This window comes from Chaetodon trifascialis, chromosome 6 (genome assembly GCF_039877785.1).
Source record: "Chaetodon trifascialis isolate fChaTrf1 chromosome 6, fChaTrf1.hap1, whole genome shotgun sequence".
NCBI classification, from domain to species: domain Eukaryota; kingdom Metazoa; phylum Chordata; class Actinopteri; order Chaetodontiformes; family Chaetodontidae; genus Chaetodon; species Chaetodon trifascialis.
Genome location: NC_092061.1, coordinates 3,189,964 through 3,203,673, shown reverse-complemented (window position 1 = coordinate 3,203,673; position 13,710 = coordinate 3,189,964). Strand labels below are relative to the sequence as shown.

Here is a 13,710-nt window from a genome sequence, read left to right as displayed (position 1 = left end):
ATTTGAATTAGTTTATTTAACGGTGTATATAATGGGTTTGGTGTCACTGTCAATTACTCATATTTTTACACATTGTACTGTACTGTAATATATATACCTTAATGGCTCAACCGTTGATTTTTGACTGGCTAAGTCACCTGATCTCAGTTCACCTGAGCAGGTGTTTTACCTGCTGAGCACCTGACAATAATGTCACTAATATTTCAAGTATCCACATATGTCTATGAGTCACAGACATCTTGGCTGATTGCACAAGATGTGTTAGCACATGTGAAAAATGATGACTTTGTTCATTTGTCAGATACATTTTGTTCCTCTGATCCTGGGGGATTATTAAGGCATTAAATGTTTACTGTTCCCACGCTTGTACTGTTGATCTGATGTTGACAATCAAATTAAAGGAGAGAGAGACAGCACTTTCACATTTAATTTACTGCTTCCTTTTAGACTCAGTGTGCTTGTGTGCAGAGCCAACACAACAAGGAATGTGTCAGTGGTTTAATCAGGACTGCATGATATAAAGATGATGATATTATACTGGACCATGTAATGTCATTGTGTTTAGGGTCTTACTTTAGCGTCATCCAGTGGTAATATCAGGAATCAGTCTCTGGCAGACAGTCTGAGAAAGAAGTCTGTGCTGTAAAACTTAATTTAATAACATAATTCAGATGTATGACAAACAAGTCAGAGAATAGGGTGAAAGATCTTTTAATTTTCATGCCTACGACTCCTTCAGACTGTGGAATTACATCTGGTGAAGACTTCAAATTAAAATTTCCAGGTGTGCAGGGACACATTAATAAGTGTCCCTTATAAATCTAAATCCTGTTTGCTGACGCCAAAGCCACACCAGAAACTACTGTATCATCCAGCAAATGTCCACAACTGAACTGAGCCAGATTACAGATTCTTAGTAACACAAACATGTGCATGTGTTTCTGCAGCTGATCTGTAGCATTAAGCAGCGATTGCTTTCTTCATTCTCTTGTATCTAGTGGTCAGAAGTGCAAATCCTCCAGGTCATATCAGGACCTGCTGTTACTGTTTCTGTGTCCACACACTTCAGATTATTCAGACTTTATCCTGTGCTGCTGTAGCCGCAGCACCACGACAGAAATAAGCCGTTAAGTTCATGGTGGAAGAAATACTAACAACCTAAACATTAGCAACAAAATATTCAGTCCCAAATGTAAAAGTATAAATTATGCAGAATGACCGATTTTAAGATTAGAATTAGTGATGCATTAATGTGTGAGCATCACTGGTGGTGCAGGTGGTAAAGGTGTGCTGTGTATCTTAACGTATATCATATGATAGTTTATTAACTGTTATTAGCTGTTATCAACTGGTAAGAAAGTGCTAAAGCACACAAGGTGTCAAATACACATGATTTGCCTGCAAACTGCAGTGGATTAGAAGTGTTGAGTACAAGTAAAATACAAGTAGCTCACACTTGTATTTAAGTTCTGCTTGAGTAAATGTCCTTGTTGTCCACTGTTGAGACAGATAATATGAAAGTGTATTTAGCTAATATTTCTTTATTAACGCACAAAGGGAAAAGTAGATATAGCCATAAAAGATGATGAATCATGTCACTACTGTAGTAGAAATAAAAGTAGTTTTCTAACCATGTCTTTGTAGATGGTCGTGACAGCTGTAAGAAACTTTAATGGCTGTTTGAAATAAAGGACAGCACCAAACTTCAGTTAGATTCATGCATGTTTTTGCTTTATTCAGAAACATGGACTGCAGCTTTGCCTGCGTGTTGGACGGACGACGCGCTGCACAGACTCAGTGCGTCACCGTGCGGCGGCGCGCTGCATCGTCCGTGCGCAGCGTTGGATTGTGGGTATCTTGAGCTTCCTCGTAGACTCTGACAGCAGGTCAGCTGTTGCAGGAAAGTTTTGACATAGTTTGATGTCTCTCTCAGTCTAGTGTTTATTAGATGTCGCTCCTCATCGGAACTACTTTCTCTGCGAGCGCTTTCCTTCCGTCGACCTCGCCGAGCGCCGTCCTGTGAATCCTCATCCTCCACCCGGAACATTTATACTCTCTAAAAGTTTGGAGCAACTTTCGGAATGAGTTTGAACGAGCACTCCATGCAGGCTCTGTCATGGAGAAAACTCTACCTGAGTCGAGCCAAGTTAAAAGCCACCAGCCGCACTTCGGCTCTGCTGTCGGGATTCGCGATGGTAAGTGAAGCCTCGCTGGTTCCGGTTCGGCGCTCGCGGTGTTCTCCGCGTGCGTGCGGGCTCCGCGCGGCCCGTCGGCAGGAACCGCAGATGTGACGCAGATTATTGTTTTCAAGGGCCGCGGCGATCGTGATTCTTCGCAGGCCTTGTGACGGCTCCTGTGCGCCGATACTGTCCATTAATGGTCCCTTTGTGTCCCCGAGGACAGCGCAGTGACCCCGGCGCGTGAGAACGAAAAGGTCACAGGTTGTTACGTGTGACTTTGTGCGAGACGTAAAATCGGTGCGGTAATAACGGATCGACAGGAGAAAACCGATTATGCAAACTTCAGGGCTCGCCTACACACCCTCAAGTCCCGGTTAATCTTCCGCCGTAAGAAGTAGACCGCGCGGTCACCGCTGGAGCGTCAACATCATCCTGTTTACTTCGATTTTTGTTTTGCTTTGAAGTTTTTAACATGAAAATCAACATCTGTTTCATTTCTGAAATGTGAAACACTTCTACTAATTATGATTAGAGCTGCGGCGATTAATCGATTAGAGGTCAGCTGTTAAATTAACAAACTCTTTTGCTAATGGATTAATGGGTTTGAGTAATTTATTAAGAAAATAAAGCTTCTTAAATATAAATGTAAAAACTATCTGACCTCTTCTGCATGACAGCAAACTTTTGAGAAACGCTGGAGACATTTTTCTGGCATGTTAACGACTTATTGATAGTCAGGAGTGACAGATATTTGTGAAAATGTCTGTTCTGTTTTCTGTTTTGGCACATTCGGCTTTTATTTGTTCATCCAAATGTAATTTGTGTGCAGATCTCAACATAAGCAATGCAGACCTTTTAATAACGAGGCCTTAAGTTACATTTTTGTCCACAAGCTGTTTGATTTGGAGGAAGAGATCACATCAGAGAATATTTATATTACATTTGATTAAAATACTAAGATGTTTTTATGTACAAACATGCAGTAATATAAATATGACAGCCATGTTTATGGTGTTGTTTACTGGTGCAGTTTGGTTTAAAGGGGCTTCTGGTAGGTGCTGTGATATGATAGTTTACTCTGACTCTCAGTGACAGCAGTCTGATCAGCTTTAACTCCAAAGCTTCCTGATTTTTGACAAACACAAAGAACCGATACAAGAATGACTGCTCTGAAAGTGCGTGAAGTAATCATGATAAAATTCCCCAGTTGCATATGAAGATGAACACAGACGCTTCCTCTGTGCTGCAAGTCTTGACATTTGTCTTGCATGTTTTTCCCAGGTTGCCATGGTGGAGGTGCAGCTGGAGCGGGATTTTAGCTACCCTCCAGGGCTGCTGATCGCCTTCAGCGCCTGCACCACGGTCCTGGTTGCAGTGCACCTCTTCGCCCTCATGATCAGCACCTGCATCCTCCCTAACCTCGAGGCCGTGAGCAACGTCCACAACCTCAACTCTGTCAACGAGTCCCCCCACGAGCGCATGCACCGCCACATAGAACTGGCCTGGGCCTTCTCCACAGTCATCGGCACTCTGCTCTTCCTGACGGAGGTGATGCTGCTGTGCTGGGTGAAGTTCTTACCCCTCAAAAGCAAATCTGAAGAAGGCAAAAGCACCATAAGTTCCGGCGAGGCCGCAGCCATCGCTTCCACCTGCATCATGGTGCCGTTCGGAATCGTTTTCATCGTGTTCGCCGTCCACTTTTACCGCACACTCGTCAGTCACAAAACGGACCGGCAGATCCGGGAGCTGGAGCAGGTCATTCGGCTCCAGAACCAGCTGGACCACAGAGCCGAGAACGACGACCTGAAGGCCACGGTCCATTTCCCCTGAGTTAGCATGCATCAGCTGTGGACATTAAACAGTGCTTTTATTGTGAAATGTCTTCTCAAAGCTTTTATTTTTTATGTTTATATATATATGATGCTTTTTTTTGAAGTTGCTAGCTTCTTTTTGGACAATGCATGTTCACAAATGTCTGCACGTTACATATTAGGAAAACAGCTTTTCCTTTAATTTGAAGGTAAATCTTTGGCTGTCAGACACAAACGTCTCAGTGGCTTCTTACATGACGTGTTTCATCATATTGAACATTACTTATTTTAGGGCTGAAGCCACTGAAGGACTTCACATCTGTACTTGGGATACCCCCTTTTCTCATTTTTATGAAGTTAAATACCCCGCTGCAAACTATGACACAGAACTGTGCTGCGCTGTGATGAAAAATATGTCATTAAGTTGTTAATAACTATAGAAAACAGTGCTCAGTGTCAGCCACGCTGGGAAAACTTGGGTCAAATTAATGAACTCACAGTTACCTCACAGTGTGTCTGTGCTGCTGATGGAGGCGTATGTATAGCTCACCTCCTCAGCAGCATCCACCTGATGTCCCACGGTGGGTTGCATTGATTTCCCCTCTTCTCATGTTTGCCGGCTTTAAATGAGCCTTTATTCAGAGTGTCTGATGTCTCACATCAGATATATAATGATCCCCGTCTGCCTGCTTAAAACCAAAGTTATAGAAGGAGTTACATTTATTTATCTGATGCTTTTATCCAAAGCCACTTGAAATAAGCGCATTCAATGCAGAATCAACTCAAACCTGCAAGAATCATGCAAACAAGAGATACAGAAAGTCAGTACTGTGCTTTGGTTTGCTTAACACTCACAGGTCATCGCTCACTGGACTCAACGTTTGCTCGTAGGAACTTTTTATTTGAGTTACCACTTAGTTTAGGTTATGTCAGGTTGTGAGGTTTTTCAGTCGTCTCAATAGTTTTACTTTGTGTTATTTGCAGAGCACCAAACGTCTGTATGCATCTGAAACTCACGATGTGATCTGGATCTGTTCATGTCACATCAGCAGCAGTATTTGCACCCTGAATCTCTTAAAATGAACGATAGTCAGGGACTGTTTTTAGCCAAAGTGTGTGACTTTAATGCACACGTTTTTACAGCAGGAGAGACTCAAAATGAGCCCAATGGTGGAAACTGTGTCCAGAAACTCATTTTCCTTCTTTCAGAGGAGTCATCAGAGTCAGTCTCGAGTAAAAATCTGCTCGATTTCACGTCACTTTTGCAGTTGAAATCTGGTGTAATCTAAAAAGAGAAGTATTGTTGAATGTAGTGTTACACAGCATGCCGGAAACTCATTTTCCTTCTTTCAGAGGAGTCATCAGAGTCAGTCTCGAGTAAAAATCTGCTCGATTTCACGTCACTTTTGCAGTTGAAATCTGGTGTAATCTAAAAAGAGAAGTATTGTTGAATGTAGTGTTACACAGCATGCACGTGTTGGAACTGTTGTTTTGTACTGTAGTTTACAAGCTGGAGCCTGGTCACACGGTGATTTCAGGTCGTAGATCGTTTGAGTGTGTGTTCTTTTTGTCCTGTGGCACATTTTGGAAATGTTTTATCTTGGTTTGATCATTTTCTTCACTTTACCGTCTGTACTGTAGCAGTGGTACAAAGAGCTCAGAGTAGGAAACGTGCACATAGTTAGAGCTGAAGGACAATTCTTTATTATCACTTATTCTCTCATGTCATCAGTGTATTTTATTCTCCACTAAATAAGTAAAGATAATAGTATTTACTTTTTTATATTTAGGCTTTTGGTCAACAAACACACAGTGCAGCCATTTTAATCTAAATGATGAACATGAGTTTGGCTTTTCATCATGTGACTGTTGTAACCTGCAGCATGTATATCAAGTCAACGCCATGGTCATTATTGTCACTCAGATCTGGTGTTTGCTGAGTCATGGTAATGTCTCAGCCTCCGCAGACCACAAGCTCCCATAGTTTGCATTCAAATTGCTGGATGATGATATCTCTGTGCTGTGAAGCAGAGAACAAGGAGCCACTAACGGTTAATCACTTACAGACTGTTGGTCGTTATTCTGCAAAGCACTGCTGATCATGTTTCTGAAAGACTTTTTACAGGAGGGAAATCCAGTGTGTTAAGGTCAGCTGCACACACACACCTCTGATAGGAATCACCATGTGCCTTCTTTAAAAACAGATCAATGCAAACAAAAGGCGTTTTCTGAGGTTCATTTTGTGGTTTATTTATTTATGTTACTGTATATAGAGAGCTCCCTCTGCTTGCGTCAGTGCACAGCTTAGCAGTGGATTTTTAGCTAACTCTGTAATTGTTAAGTTTTGCTCATGTGTGGTGTCAGCAGCTCATGATGCTGCAGCTTCTTCAGCTGCTAAGAGTCACCGGGTCTTTTTGTCGTTGTTGTTGTTGTTTGAGAATAAAACACATCCGAGATGATTTGTGAGTTTTGTGTACGTTTTTTATCAGTGTGTTTTTTAGCACTTGAATGCATAAAAAATGCCATGAAAACAAAACAGGGAACCAGTTTAATCTTACACTACATCTGTTTAGAAATAGACGATGAAGTCAAAGGAAAACCACACAGGAAATGTGTCCGGACGTCAGTCAGTCAGAGCCATGAGCGATCAGAGCAGAGCGCACACACTCCCTCGCTCTCTCGCTCTTTTCTCCATGAGCGCCTGCTTTGTCGCTTCTCTGAATAAGTCATCCACATTTTCTCTGTATTTGGCCGAGCACTCTAAGTGCAGCACAGCGCCGAGGTTCCTTCTGGCCTCTTCTCCCTGTCAGAACAGAGGTGAATTCCCACAAATGACCTAAGGTAATAAAACTCCACCAGTAGGTAACCGTGCACGCCTCGTCCTTTAGTTCAGCTCAATACCTGGATGTATGTGACTGTTTTCTGGCCCGATGACCGCATCTTCTTCATCAGGTCTTTATCTTTCCGTAGGTCTGCTTTGCACCCAACGAGGATGATGGGCACCCCGTTACAGAAGTGTTGCACCTCAGGGAACCACTACAAGACACTGAACACTATTTCTGCAAAGCACAAACTGCAAGATGTTTGTAATGAAAGGCTCAAGATGAGAGGTCGCCTCAAAGTGTGATTCCCAGACTCATTTTACATCGACAATGAAGAAGACGACAGTGAAGACAGCACTTAGAAATACCTTCATGAAGATGTTCTCAAAGCTTGAAGGACTTATGACGTCGTAGCAGATCAGCACCACGTTAGCGTCGTGGTAGGACAGAGGCTGCAGGCGGGCGTAGTCTTCTTGACCTGATGTGGACAACATCAAAACCTGCACTTGAAATGATCAAATTCAGCACTATTATAATAGAATAATAAAAAAAACCCTCTCAAGTCCTTTTACTCAGGATAAATGTATTGTTTCGGCCGCTCTAGGCTGAAAACAAACAGGCATGTGATTGTGTTTCTTTGGTCCTGTTGAGGAACGATGGGACACGCCTTCCACAGACTCGGACTACCTGTTCAAGGTGATTTGAAGTGAGAGCGCTCACCTGTGGTGTCGAAGACATGGAGCCGGCAGTGTTGCCCTTCATACCTCAAATTTACAACACTTTCGTCAAACACAGTTGGGACGTATTCCTGAAAGAAAATGATTGTTTTTTGTCTCTCACTACTTGACTGTTTATTTGAGTTATTTCATCATGTTTCATCTGAAATGGATCTCAGGCAGCATTCTTTGGGATACAGAAAATACTGCAGATCCACTGACAACTGTGTACCACGTACCTCTGGAAAGACTCCTGTCGTGTAAACTGCGAATAGCGACGTTTTCCCACAACGCTTGTCTCCTACAATAACAACCTTGAATTCCTCCCACTGGCTGATGTTTCCTCTGTTCACTCCTGATCCTGTCTGGGACATGTTCTGTGGAAAGACAGATGAGGAGAGGATGCTTCTCGTGACTGCAGGTCCTGGCAGTTTAAACAAAGATAATCCAGAGAAAACTGTGATTGCAGCTGCAGCTAGAAGCTAAACTGGCTCGCAGGTCTTGTGTGCACCATCATGGAGGCGGCGGTATGAAGAGATGAAGGGCTTTGGAAATGCTTTCTGGGATGCTCGCACCTTGAAACACACCTACAAACAGTTCAGCCTTCCCTTAATGAACTGCTCCTTCTGTCTGAATGTTTAAATATTTAAGCACCCTGAAATGTAGCAACAAAATCCTGTTGAACATTGAATAGAATTTGTTCCACAAAGTTCAAACCATCAGGTCCATCTTCCACCATCGGGGGGGAAGCAAGGCTGCAATGCCAATGGATGCACAGCCCACAAAGTTAAACCAACAGTTCCATCATCCACCACTATGAGGCAGCAAAGCTGCCATCTCAATGGGTGCATGACCCAAGGAAAATTTTGCACATGGTGGACCAAGGCCTTATGTTCTGAATCCAAAGCCAAGCATGCTTCAAGGATCTCAGGAGACATTTCATGTGGATCACACACAGGAGCCCACCATGAAATTTATGCAGGAACCCATTCAACACACTGACCTAATGCAAACTGATGTGGATCAATGCAATCTGTTAACCATCATGCAATGGCAAAATGACATTACAGCTCTTCTGATACAGCAACAGTCCTCATTGTCACTCCCTCCAAGAGATACACCAACCTTTGATGGAGACCCACTTAAATATAGTGCATTTAAGAGCATTTCAGCACAGGGTGGAAGGAAAGGCAGGCAGCAGTATAGACTGCCTGTATTTCCTAGAACAATATACAAAAGGACAACCAAGAGAGCTGGTTAAGAGCTGTCAACACATGCCACCCGACAGGGGATACCAAAGAGCAAAGAACTCGTACAGGAGTAAAAATAGCTAGTGCATATGTGGAGAAAGCTCTGGGATGGCCACCAGTGAAATCAGAGGACATGAAGGCTTTGCAAGCTTTTTCATTGTTTCTCCGTGTCTGTAGTAATGCTATGGAGGATGTCAGTTACATGTCGGAGATGAACATGGCATCTAATATGTGTGCTATTATCCTGAAACTACCTTATGAATTGAAGGGAAAATGGAGGAACGCTGCTTGTGAGCTGCAGGAGAGGCATCAACGTCAAGCAGGCTTCAGTGACATTGTCAAATTCATTGAGAGACAAGTGTCTATTGTTTCTAATCCACTTTTTGGAAACATTCAGGACACAGCCATTTCATCACCAAATCGTAAAAATGGAAACAAAGTCTCACAGGCTCGAATCAATGGAAAAGGAAGTTGTCTTGCAACTTCTGTGACGGCTGTCAATTCTAAAACTATGACTGAAATGCAAAAGGAAAAAACTTACCTGATGAATCAACAAAGGTGTCTCTGCTGTGTGAAGAGGGTCACAAACTGGAGTCCTGTCCCATAACGGAGAAGAAGTTGCGCCGAGAAAAAATCGACTTCTTATGAAAGAAAGGTGTTTGTTTTGGGGGTTTAACTGTTGGACACATGAGCAAAGACTGTCATAGGCGTCTGTCTTGCAAATTGTGTAACCTGAAGCATCCTACCATCCTCCACATTTATTCAAAGAAAGAGATCAAATCAGAGGACACCCAGCAGGAAACAACGGAGAACAGTCATGTAGTTTCTCCTAAGACATGTGGCCACACGGGGGCCGGAGCAGAGGACTGTGTCTTGGTAGTCGTACCTGTACAGATCAAGGCCAACAAAGGCAGCAAGATACTGACCACGTATGCATTCTTAGACCCCGGCAGCACAGCCACTTTCTGCTCTGAGCGACTTGTGAGGGAGCTAAATGTCAGAGGAAGAAGTGCTAAATTTCTATTGAAAACAATGAACCAAAAAAGGTTTGTCGACAGTCACATCGTCTCAGGACTGGAGATAGCTGCACTCAACAGTAACACCTACTAAAAATTACCTGTTGTGTACACACAGTGCAAGATACCTGTGACCCGCGATAACATCCCACAGCAGGAAGAACCTGCTCACCTGAACTCTGTCAAAATTCCAACCATTGATGCTGATGTGGAACCGTTAATCGGAACCAATGTTCCAAAGGTAATGGAGCCATGGGAGGTGATAAATAGTAATGGTGAAGGACCATGTGCCATCAGAACCCTATTGGGCTGGGTTATCAATGGACCACTGAGAGGAGGCAGTGAGACTGACAGCAGCTGTCGCACCATTACTGCCAACCGAATAACCATTGCTCACATAGAGGAACTGTTGGTGAAGCAATACAACCATGATTTCAATGAAAAATCAACAGATGAAAAGCCAGAAATGTCCAGAGAAGATCTAAAATTCATGGACATTACAAACAGCTCGGCTGAACTTAACAATGGGCGTAATTGTTTGAGATTACCTTTCAGATTTGATGATGTTGTTACGCCCAATAACCGTCACGTCTCTGAGTGGAGGGTTCGCCGTCTGAAAAGGAAATTGGAGAATGATGTTACATTTAACGAAGAATACACGCAGTTTCTCAGTGATGTCATAAATAAAGGTTATGCAGAGAGGGTACCAGAACGCCAGTTTGAAGGAAAAGCAGGCAAAGTCTGGTACATCCCACATCATGGTGTGCACCATCCAAAAAAGGGAACCTCACTCAACAGTCAGTTACTGCAAGGACCGGACTTGACAAATTCTCTACTTGGAGTGCTCACAAGGTTTCGTCAAGAACCTATTGCAGTGATGGCAGATATACAGGCAATGTATCACCAAGTCAATGTTGCAAAACAGGACATGGATTTCCTCTGCTTCCTCTGATGGCCGAATGGGGATCTGAAACAACATCTCACTGAGTGCAGAATGACAGTTCACCTGTATGGCGCAATATCATCACCCAGCTGTGCTAGCTTTGCTTTAAGAAAGGCTGCTGAGGACAACAAGGCAGCATTTCCAGCACATCATTGATACCATCAGGCACAATTTTTATGTGGACGACTGCTTGAAGTCCTCGAGCAGGCTGCAGAACAAGGTCATCAGGAGGTGTGTGAGCTGCTTGTGGAGCAGCGTCCAGCACTCTACAGCCAGGTGAACAGGAGGCTGCAGCTTCCCCACCAGCTGGCACCGCAGGGAGACCTGCAGGAGCTCCTAAAACCACCTCGCTGACATCAGACGCTCTGCCTCTGGGCATGAGTTACTGCAGACAGATGAACACACACTAGGTGAGGTCCACTTTCGTCAGGATGACACTCATTCCACTTCATTTGACTGCTTCTGTGAACAGGACGTCATTTTCCAGCTTCATACCATAAACATCATTTTTTTGATCTCTAATTTACTGCCTGTGTGATAATGACACTAAGCTGCAGAAAACCTGTAAAAGCTGTTCAATATCACCAGTGACCAGCATCTGTTACTGCTGCTACTGCTCTTATCAGGTAGTTCTCAAATAAATAATTTGTTCATAATTTGTTGCCATAACTTCCCCAGAAAAAACATTTATGAAATGCATAAAGTCAAAGGAAATACAACATTTTAAAAGAAGCGCTGCAGTGCATGAGTGTAACAGATTCACTCCTGTATGAGCGAAGTTATATTAGTTAAAGGCTAAAGTGAAGAGACACGTTTTTAGCTCTCTTTTGAAAATATTGAGTGAGCTGACTTCAGAATAAGAATACTGATACCACAGAGAAATTGAGATTGTGATTGAGATTGCAATAAAAAAAAGATTGTAATGTGCCACAGCTGTTTGAGATTCCAGGATATTTCTTCCAAAGGCTATGATGAGATGACCAAAAGACTTAGGGTGGGTCGTTTGGTTCCTGCCTTTCAATCAAGGCTTCTGTCATGTCGTGTCTGAACACAGGGCTCACGGTGCTGCCAGGCCTTTCTCCACAATCTCAAAATGACGAGATGCATCAGAGAGAAAATCAGAAGGATTAATGAGACATGATGGGAGAAGACCTTTACAAAGAAAAGGTGCTGGAAGAAGCTGTGGACTGGAAGGGAAGTCATCAGTGACTGAAAATTAGTGTTTACCTTAGAAAGCTTGACTATAGAGGAACCGTCAGGTAGTTTGTAAACTGATGCTTTGGATCAGGTGATTAAAACAGGATGAATGCACAGATTCACAGACCTGCCAGGAGACGTCCTGGCAGAGTTTTTCTACATTTCACACAGTTAAATCAGTTTCAGGCAGATCTTTGTGATTTACAGGCCTGGAGCAAACATAATGGCTTGTTTATCGGTTATCAATATATTTTCAAGAAGACTTATGTGAAACCCTGAGAGAAAAAAACACGTGTCCAGGTCTTTTAAAAGACGGCCAGAAAAGTTGGAAACGGACACAGGCAAAGATTTCTTCAACAAGAGCTGTGAGGTGGTGAAGTAACGCTGCCTGAATCAAAGTGTCTGTGACCGAAGGGTTTAATCTCACACTGGAAACTTGAATGTGGAGGCGTTGTACGGTAGATATGTGGACGTCTGACAGGAACTGCTTGAAAGCTGCAGTAACAGCTGTCATGAAAGTATAAAAATGACGCCTGTGCAGGTGACGTCAGAGAACACCTGAACGGTACGTTTCCCATCTGCCAACAAGGAGTTAAAGATGAAAGATTCAAGCAGGGAGGTCTGGAAAGAATCTACAAACTGAGAGGAGTGATGAAAAATAAAATAAAATATTATTATGAAATATGACAGCTCCTCCATTACAACGAGGATTGGATTCAGTCCATCACTGTAATCTCTAAAATCTCTGACTTTTGATTTTCATGACGTTAACATCACAAGTAAAGTTGTCTTTGGGTCACAGGGGAATTAGCTCAAATGGTAGAGCGCTCGCTTAGCATGCGAGAGGTAGCGGGATCGATGCCCGCATTCTCCACAAGGCTTTAGTTTGCTTCCTTGTTTTGGGAGATAATGAGTCTCAGCATGTTGATTGGATGAACGATCACGCTGTCAATCATCGTAAACAGCTGTTTGTGTTTGTCTCACTTCCTGAAATGATGTCAGTCACTTCATCCTGGTGTCCAGCAGCCAGCAGCACTGGCTGTTTGTCTCAGCTTGTCTTCATTCAGTCCCGCTTGGACTTTAACTGTTTGTGTCCTCTGCTCACCCCCTGACAGATCAACATAGACTCTGGTAGATAAACTCATGCAGGGTCATAACAGTTGTGTGTGTTACACTCCGTCGCTTTTCTCTGAGCACCGTGAATGACCCGCTGCTGATGCCCCAAAGGTCTGAATGGAGTTCCAGTCGCAGAGACGTTGGTGGTTGTAGCTCCCTCGGCAGGATGCTGATGAGACCAAGTGTGCTTCTGTTTCTGGCTTTATTCGGCCAAGTGTTCAGGACCCAGTGCAGGCCCGCCAACACTGCAGGTACGATCAAACATCGTCTGATCCGGCCCATGAGGCGATTCATTGATACCGAAAAAAGCAGCCTGGAAATACAAAGAAATCTGTAAACAACAGTTACTTTTTTATGCAATAAAACAAATAACATCAAACAATACACTCACACATCCTTCTGGGTGGTCCCTGAACGCAACTGACAAACCTTTTTTCATGATGGATATTAACAATGAGAATAAGTAAATGAGCAGAATTGTGTTTGAATAGTTCAGAAGAACTCCTGATCCCCTGATTATTACCTATGAGGGAAGATCAGAAAGCACACGTGATGTTTGAGTGCACTGGATTACTTCAGTCTAAGTGACTTAATGTCTCTGTAAACCATTTGAAATGATGTTTTTCAGATGTGTGAGTCTGTGACTGGATACAACAAAC

General features: G+C 43.2%; 2 protein-coding genes and 1 non-coding gene across 3 annotated transcripts; 2 read left to right on the top strand and 1 right to left on the bottom strand.

Annotated features, from left to right (window-relative positions):
* The first annotated feature begins 1,813 nt into the window (after positions 1 to 1,813).
* Positions 1,814 to 4,336, top strand: LOC139332647 (calcium release-activated calcium channel protein 1-like). The gene is made up of 2 exons (XM_070964705.1): positions 1,814 to 2,195; positions 3,462 to 4,336. Exons 1-2 carry the CDS (start codon positions 2,082 to 2,084, stop codon positions 4,008 to 4,010), a joined length of 663 nt encoding a protein of 220 aa, XP_070820806.1. The 5' UTR covers positions 1,814 to 2,081; the 3' UTR covers positions 4,011 to 4,336.
* A 2,302-nt stretch (positions 4,337 to 6,638) lies between these two features.
* Positions 6,639 to 7,999, bottom strand: LOC139332122 (rho-related GTP-binding protein RhoF-like). The gene is made up of 5 exons (XM_070963842.1): positions 7,769 to 7,999; positions 7,534 to 7,621; positions 7,182 to 7,291; positions 6,893 to 7,027; positions 6,639 to 6,794 (listed from the first exon to the last, which is right to left on the bottom strand). Exons 1-5 carry the CDS (start codon positions 7,901 to 7,903, stop codon positions 6,639 to 6,641), a joined length of 624 nt encoding a protein of 207 aa, XP_070819943.1. The 5' UTR covers positions 7,904 to 7,999.
* A 4,737-nt stretch (positions 8,000 to 12,736) lies between these two features.
* Positions 12,737 to 12,809, top strand: trnaa-agc (transfer RNA alanine (anticodon AGC)). Its single transcript has one exon. It is a non-coding gene; the product is annotated as a tRNA-Ala (tRNA).
* The last annotated feature ends 901 nt before the right edge of the window (positions 12,810 to 13,710 follow it).

Excerpts from the sequence above, each read along its gene's own strand:
- LOC139332647 (XM_070964705.1), top strand. The coding sequence starts at position 2,082 with ATGAGTTTGAACGAGCACTCCATGCAGGCTCTGTCATGGAGAAAACTC. Across the intron at positions 2,196-3,461 it reads TGCTGTCGGGATTCGCGATG|GTTGCCATGGTGGAGGTGCA; the intron begins GTAAGTGAAGCC and ends TGTTTTTCCCAG.
- LOC139332122 (XM_070963842.1), bottom strand. The coding sequence starts at position 7,903 with ATGTCCCAGACAGGATCAGGAGTGAACAGAGGAAACATCAGCCAGTGG. Across the intron at positions 7,292-7,533 it reads CCATGTCTTCGACACCACAG|GTCAAGAAGACTACGCCCGC; the intron begins GTGAGCGCTCTC and ends TGTCCACATCAG. Across the intron at positions 6,795-6,892 it reads AAACAGTCACATACATCCAG|GGAGAAGAGGCCAGAAGGAA; the intron begins GTATTGAGCTGA and ends CTGTTCTGACAG.